This window comes from Asparagus officinalis, chromosome 9, assembly GCF_001876935.1.
Source record: "Asparagus officinalis chromosome 9, Aspof.V1, whole genome shotgun sequence".
In the NCBI taxonomy this organism is placed as follows: Eukaryota; Viridiplantae; Streptophyta; class Magnoliopsida; order Asparagales; family Asparagaceae; genus Asparagus; species Asparagus officinalis.
Genome location: NC_033802.1, coordinates 599,019 through 607,057, shown reverse-complemented (window position 1 = coordinate 607,057; position 8,039 = coordinate 599,019). Strand labels below are relative to the sequence as shown.

Here is an 8,039-nt window from a genome sequence, read left to right as displayed (position 1 = left end):
GGATACAAAGATAGGTATTGACTATAGGGATGATCTGATTCAACATCCAATTAAAACAGGAAAAAATACAATAAAAATTATTGGTATTTTAGCATCAGCTAGATTTTAAAAGACTACCATGAGTTTTGGGACATTTCCATGTACCTATCATGAACCTTTCCCTTGAGAAGGGCCCACGGAACTTAATCCTACATGTAGCTACCACTTAGCAGTAATGGAAGTATAAGTTCAAGTTTTACCACATTAAAACATCGATCTAATATTAGGTTTGAGAAAGGGGAAGGTAGTATTTTGGCATAGGCTATTCTATCACTTGCAGATGGTTTATAGTTGAGACTAGTTTTGTAGCAGATTTATTTTTCAGAAGAGATTACTCAAAGCAACATTTAAATAAAATGATAAAGAAAATAAGTACTGATGGTGCTACAAGGTACCTTTGAATGAGTTTTTCTCTATTTTCGAAGAATAATAATCTTTAGCATGAATTCTTAATTAGCAAAAACTGATCTTTAGCCTCAGACGGTGTAGACATCACCCATACTGCAAGGTTATTGAAGGTCGATACAGTGAGACGTAGGAGCCTGCAACAAAGGCTATATTCAGATTTTGCAGACAGAAAAAAAAAGGGACAGATCATGTTATTAGTAAGTAACAATAAGGAAGGATAACGACATATTAGTCAGAAAAAGACATGTTAATTGATCCTGTACTTCTGTGCTATCCACAAGATACAATTTTAGTTTATTCACTTCCGTGTCCCGAATCAACACGAATCCTGAAGCAGATGGCAAGGTAGTGGATGAACGCGGGTGTGACAGAGGGGTAACAGTGAGGGATGGGGGCAATGAGAAGAATTAAAAGGAGGAGGAGGCTCCACCGAGGGCGGGCTTATTAGAGGACTGGTCCAAAGAGTCTTTTATTGTTATGAGAGTTTGACGATCTTATCAACTGGTTCCCATTTGTACATGTGATGAATATAAGATTCAATCTCATGTTTTTTTGGTGAGAGTGCGCATTGTTAGGGCATGGGAGGTGCCCAAATGCCTATATCTAAGGCCTATGACCATAGAGGAGGCTCACCAAACACATTATTGAAGAGGAAAATTTGCAGGAGATCGGATTGTCTGATGTATCAGAGACACTTAATCCACACGAATGACTGACCCAGATCTCGTAGGGGAACTACCTCGGTCCCCAAAGCAACGTAACTCTTTCTCACTCCTCCGCGAAATGCAGCTGCAATTTAAGCATTTAGCCTCCTTGGCAAATGTATAAAAAGACCTTATCAGGTGAAGATGAGTATAACACTGAATTACCCCGTTATTTTATATTTAGATAGCATGAATCCCCACACGAATCGGGTACATCCTCTCCTTCAGTGAATCAGTAGGCAGTAAGCCCTCCTGTTTCGCTAATAAGAGTTTAACGAAACAGCATAAGGGAAAAAGCAGTACATCTGAATCACCATAAAATCTTTACAAACTTTTCCGTCTCCTGCATCAGAGGAGTTATAGATAGAGCCCAAGGTCCAGCCTCAAATGACAAAGTGCTTGTGTTGCAGACTAGGCCCAAAGTCACTCAACCAAACATTTCCCTATTCCTCTGCATCATGCAACTCATGTGCACCTATTTCACTATCGTCTCGCGGACGAAATAGGGTCAGAATTTCCCACCATCTCTTCCAGAACCGCAGTAACACTAATCTTAACAGTACCAATAATACAGATAGCTTACCTACCAATCATCAGTTGAGGATACAAACAGTAAGGATTCGAGCATGGATAACACGAAAGCCTGTCTTAGAGCTCAAAACTATGTAATAAATTCATAGTGTTCAGAGAGAGATGTAAATATATTTAACGTTGATCGAGTCTTGGATAGCAGTACGAGAATCCAAGTTCACGTTGATAGCGACTAATGTGTACAATTATAACAAGTTTAGGCGCCAGAGCTTATGTTTTACTTTGAACGAAGTGCAACACTCTAACCACTGAGCTTAAATTTAACTGAAAATAATAATCCAACCGTGAAGAGCACAAAAAATTACAATCTTTTAGCTCTTCAACGATTCAAATTCATACGGATTCAATGCACGAAGCTAACAAAATAGAGGATCAAAAGATCGCAGATGAAGAAGCTTAAGAGACGATCGGAGGGTAGAATACCTGACAAAATCCTTATGTTGCCCTAATTGATCGAGAAATCGGACGATTCGCCGGAGGAGCGGAGAATGGTAGAGTAATAACGGAGGATTTTTGGCCGGAAAATNCGTGAGCTCTTAGGTTTTGGAGATTTCCCGCCAATTTGATCGATCGAAAAAGGGGAGGATCGATAATAAAGCCAAAAAGGCCTGCTTGGCGTTGCATCAGAAAACCTTTTCGTTAGGCTTCGACCAGTGTGAGATTATAGCCCAAATCTGTGCAGCCCGTGTAGAGTAGACTTTCCATTTAAAACTATGGGCCCAATCTACTAGTTTGTGAATATACCCATGGAGGCCTATTCGCGCGTCCAGTCCCCCCGAGCGAATTTGTTATAACTCTTAAAATCGTTTTAAAAAAAAACTAGTATAATACACGTGCATAGCGCGTGAACTTGTAAATTTTTTATTAAATAGTAAAATTGTGTTAATAAAAAAATGTATAATAAGATTGCTTAAAAAGAAATATATGAATTAATTGTTATTGTATAGTTATTGTAATTGAATGTTTTTTATAATGATCGTCCAGTATTAATATTTTTTTTCAAATAAGTCCCCACATCTAAAGTTGCTCTTAAATAAAACTATCAATTCTATAATCTCTTAAATATGGCTCTCTAACTTGAAAGTTATTAACTTAAATCTAAATTAACTAAGTTGCATTAATATTGATATCTTTTTCTGATGTCCCCTAAATAGTTACACTTGATACCTACAACATATTGCAATAGTTACTTCTCATTATAATTATTTAATATGGTAACTTACACTAAATCCTTGTGAATTTTTGACGATATAAACTTTTAAAATTACACTAAACCTCTAATGGTTTTTTTTTCAAAGAAGACCTCTAATAACTTTCGGAATTTTGTAGATAACCATATAAACTAGAACCAGAAAATGACATAAAAAGACATTTTGAAAATTATCAGGTTTTGGTGTAATTTTTCTAAAATATATTGGGGGCTCTCTACATAATTTATTAAGGATTTAGTTTGTGGTTTTGAAAGTTCATAGGGTTTGTTTATTGTAAAATGTTGAAAGTTCATGAGAGTTTACTACAATTTACCTTTTAAATATTATAATTCTTACTTTAAGCAATACTATTAAAATAATTATATTGTATGTATGGTATAAAATATTTATCTAATTTAATTTTTTAGTTATGCTTTTACATAATTTAGTACTATAAATGTTATAACCCCTAAAAATATTAAATATTAATCTCCACAAAGGAGTCAACACGTGTCTTACACTATACTTAACTCGACTAATTCAAGACCAAGATAACATCCGCCTCAGCACGGCCGACTTAATTGGTCGACATCTCTCGTAACCGAGTCAAAATGCGGTACCACTTAGCCAACCCCAATCGATTCCACAAGCGACCCGACTCAGCCCACTGTTCGGCCGACGTCTCGCATAACTCAGTCAAAAGACGGTGTTTCTTGGCCCTGGACCTGAGGAGTCGAAAGACGGCAGTTACCTCGAACCCCTCGCCAACCGACTACTCTCGCATTAACCGCCTTGACAACATCATCATTACTCTAGCCCCCATAGTCTTTATAACTCATCGGACCTAGTCAACACTAAGAACTTGCTATCATTCCTATAATAAATGACTAGGTGACTCACCTCTTTCAGTAACCGACATGTAGCATATGTATGCCGACTCAGCTGCCTAACTGGACTCGACCCAAGTTACATTCTTGCCCCTCAGACCCACTATAAAGGAGCATCACTATATGAGGAAGGCTCTGGTTTTTTTCGACATAACTAAGAGATAACTTTGTTTTTTTAATATTAGTTGAGATGCATGTGCAATGCACATGGTTGAATGTCATGATTATTTAAATTGATAAAAATAGAAAAAAATATAATAGAAAATAAATTTCTTTACGAGATTGATCATCAACTCAATAATCTCTCTTTCAAATGAAATATTGTTATTGTTTCCTTCAACGCAGAGTGTCGCCACGTGATCTACTATTTGTGAGTTATAAAGACATTGATATAGCACAACATCTCTGTTTATTAGTATCTTGAAGTCTTCAAAAGATAGATGATCATTCAATTCACGAAGGAGTTTTGTATATGAATTTACTTACAATATGTCTATTAAACTTTTAGTTGTGATTTGATTCATATTGACATTAATTTTTAGTTATAGTTTTACTCGTATTTACATTATCTAATATTCTCATTCAATTTTATAACTCATTTTTTGTACCATTGAAGTAAAACTAGAAGTATGAAGGATTATTTTCTTATAAAATTAGAGCAGAAAAATTATTATATATTTCGTCATGTGCTCTAAATATAAATTTTATTTTTCTTTGATGCAAGGTCCCTATCAAATCTTACCCCAAACGATGTGAATGAAAAATGCTATTATAACTCTCTTGCTTGGGGCAATTGTATTATATATATGACATATACAATAGTCTCGTGTATTTTTTGGTTCTGACTGCAAAATACGCAAGAGTGGTAGTCCCGTATATTTTTTGGCTTTAATTACTTTTGTAATTAATGTTCGCTAATTACATGAGACTATTAGTCATATGTATTTTAAAGATAGTTTTTTACAAAAGCGACCTCTTTTTTTGTCAGTCTTGATGACGTGGTAAAAAAGAGGTCAATTTTGTTAATTATTTTGGACAATAGTTGATTTTGCTAATATTTTTAAAAAGTGATATTTTTAAAAATTCTCCTAAAATAACCCGTTAAATCAAAATATGAAATTGGCGAAAAGGCCTAAACATTCTGGTGATTAATTGACCCATAAATAGGGAAAATAATAATTAAAATAAGATGTATATTTAAATTGAATCTAATAAGACACTTCACAGAATGAAGCATGAAATGGATTCAAGAAATTATTAAAAAAGAATTAAATTGTTTTTGAAATAAGGATACGATGTAATTATGATTGAAATTGAATCCAATAAAATTATTAAAAAAGAACTAAATGTATATTTGAAATTGAATCTAGTAAGGCACCTCACATAATATTACTTTTTAAATTGCTAAGTTATAGATAATTCACGTAGGATTAGGATATGATGTAATTATGATTAGGATAGATTAAGATATAAATGAAATATTCAAAATAGCGAATGGTAATATTGATCATTGAAAGATTTCTACTGAACTCGTGCTTTTAAAGGGAGTACGATATATGATATGATGTGATTTTGCATTTTTCTTGTAAAAATATATATATTCAAATCCAACGTGTAATTGGTTTTGCAAAATAGTTGGGCGTGCATATTTTTGTTGCAAGAAATGTAATCCATTACAAAACTAAAAATTTGTTTTTGAAATTGCAAATGACCTACATTCTCAGATTTATGTTAACTAACTTGGTGATGTGATGTTAATATTTTAATTTTAACAGTTTCTGCAACATTTAGTGCAACAATCTTTTAGCAATAAATATAGTAATTTTTTTTATTAAATGATAGTCTCCTTAGCACTCGTAGATATCTTATTTTAATACTCGAAATATATTAAAATAATGACTAAAAGAAAGAAATATAAACTTTATTTGTAGAATTTGCAGCCTATTACCTGTTAAGCAAACGTCCCTAATAATGATTTTTATGGGTTGAATTATCAAATTGGTAAATTATCCCCTCTTAACTAATTGATATTAAAAGTTTTTCTGACAACTTTTTGTTATTAAAGTTCATTCATTCTGCAATTTAGGCAATTTTCTTTGTCGCGAGTGAAGATTTGGGAATTTTTTTTTCAATTTCAAACACATTTTCAGCAAAAAAAAACATTTTTATTCAATTAGATACCAATAATAATTCTACTAACCACACACATATTTAAAACCACATGACAAGTCAAGAAATCCATAATTTTAAATGTGTGACATCATCTTAATCTAGTCATTAAAGTTAAACAAAGCCACATTGCTTATTTTAAGGCCCCCATAATAATTATCCAATTTAGGGAGTTTATCTGTTATAGTTTTTCATCGCATGGATTCGATTCAACACCTGTTGCCTCCTCGTAATCTGGGGGGATCCCAGCACCACGTGCGTGTCTTCTCGGTATCGAAAGAGCAGCACTTGGGCGACTTCAGATGGCGACGCGTGCGAAGAGAGCTTACAGATGTCCAAAGTTGCGGTCTTTATTTAAACGCTAGCGGTATCTTTTCTGGGTTCCATGCTGCCGGAAGTTTTCGCCGTCTTTGTTTGGTGGGGGAAGAAGAGTTGAAGGTTCGAAGGGAAAGATCACAGCATGAAGGTTGGAAATTCTGGCAGTACTGCTTGTTGATTGTTTTAATTTCTTAGTTAGTTGATCAAAGTTTTGATCTTTTTTTAGTTCTGGTGTCGTGGCTGTTTTGATCCTCGGACCATTCTGAGATGAAATTAGTTAGTTTGGCCCTTGATTTGTTTGAATTTTAGTTAGAGACTTACTAGGGATAGCTGAAAAGATCTGTTTTATTATTATTATTATTACTATCCATGTTTCGTATTGTTCTAATTATATAGCAATTGAATAAGTAGATTAATTAGAGTATCTCATCGAATAGAAAGTTCCATCTTTTTTCGGGGGGTTATTGAGAATTCATAATGTTAGTAGTCTCTCACGGAATGAATCCTCTCTAGGATGGCATTAGCATATAAAAGAGAGGAAATTTGCGCAATTGATGTGGCTAGACTAGACTTTGATCGGCATTTTGATAGTTTGTTGAGGCCTTAGCGCACATGAAGATTACAAGTCCATCTTGAGATCGAAAACTAGTAGTAATAAGATCTCTGAGTCTTATGGAGTGATTACGGTCAGCCCTTTTGTTTGAAGGTCCGCGAGACGAGGTCCCACTCCCATTCATCCCTTGAGGAAGAAGGGAAGGTGGCGACAAGGAAGCAAAAGGCAGAGGGCAAAGCTCACGATGGCGAGCCACCGGCTTCTAGAAGCAAGAAGGCCAAATCCACGGACAGCGAGGATGGCGGTGACGGTGCAAAATCTGCAGGAAGCACTACCGCAGAGTTCGACGAGTTCTGCAGAGCTACAAGAGAGCATCTTTCTGTTGAGCAAATGCGCAGAATCCTCGAAGCTAATGATCAAGATTCATCTGGTCCTGATGATGCAATTGTTTATAGATGGTAACTATGGTCTGTTTCAAATGATAAAATTGTGGTTCTATTATGTACTTTTTAAGTTCATCCTGCTGTGATTGTTTTTACCAGCCAAGATATGCTGTTTTATGGTGCTTTGGAGAAATGCCCAGTTTGTGGCTACCAATTGAATTGCACTGGAAGCAACTATGCTTGTAAGGGTGCTTATAGTGAATGGACAACTTGTACTTATACTACCCGAGATTCGCCGAGGGAAAAACAAGTGCTTAAAGTCCCACATGAGATAAAGGATCCAATGGTTTTAGATGTGAGTTAATACTCCATGTTTCGATCTCTCTTACATTTTGACGTATGCTTTCAAGCGGTAATTTTATTGTTCATTAATTGGTGCTTTGTGATTTAAAGTGGGTAAAAGACCATGAATCGAAGCCGTATCCTCAGAGGCCATTGACTCCAGCGGACAAGCCTCTTGTTGGCATGATGATTTCCCTCTCAGGGCGGCTCTCGCGAACTCATGTAATATATTCTTCTTATCTTCCTACTCTTCATGCAAAGTTCTATTTTTAAAATCCATTTATGGATTTTTGTCATACTTTAATGTGAAGCAATATTGGAGAGAGCAAATTGAGAAGCATGGAGGAAAAGTCTCCAATACAGTTCAAGGTATAGTTTCTTTGCATTTGCAACCAGGATTATCCTCTTTACATACAAGTAGTTTATAATGACATTGTTTTCCGTAGGTGTGACTT

At 35.1% G+C, this 8,039-nt stretch overlaps 1 protein-coding gene across 1 annotated transcript in view; it reads left to right on the top strand.

Moving 5' to 3' along the window:
* Nucleotides 6,218-8,039, top strand: part of LOC109824099 (poly [ADP-ribose] polymerase 3-like) — a 5,510-nt gene continuing 3,688 nt past the window's right edge. Inside the window, exons 1-5 of the mRNA XM_020390621.1 lie at nt 6,218-6,454; nt 7,013-7,317; nt 7,402-7,597; nt 7,696-7,806; nt 7,896-7,953. Of these exons, the coding sequence (XP_020246210.1) occupies nt 6,449-6,454; nt 7,013-7,317; nt 7,402-7,597; nt 7,696-7,806; nt 7,896-7,953 (676 nt within the window). The 5' untranslated portion in view covers nt 6,218-6,448. The remainder of the gene's footprint in view (nt 6,455-7,012; nt 7,318-7,401; nt 7,598-7,695; nt 7,807-7,895; nt 7,954-8,039) is intronic.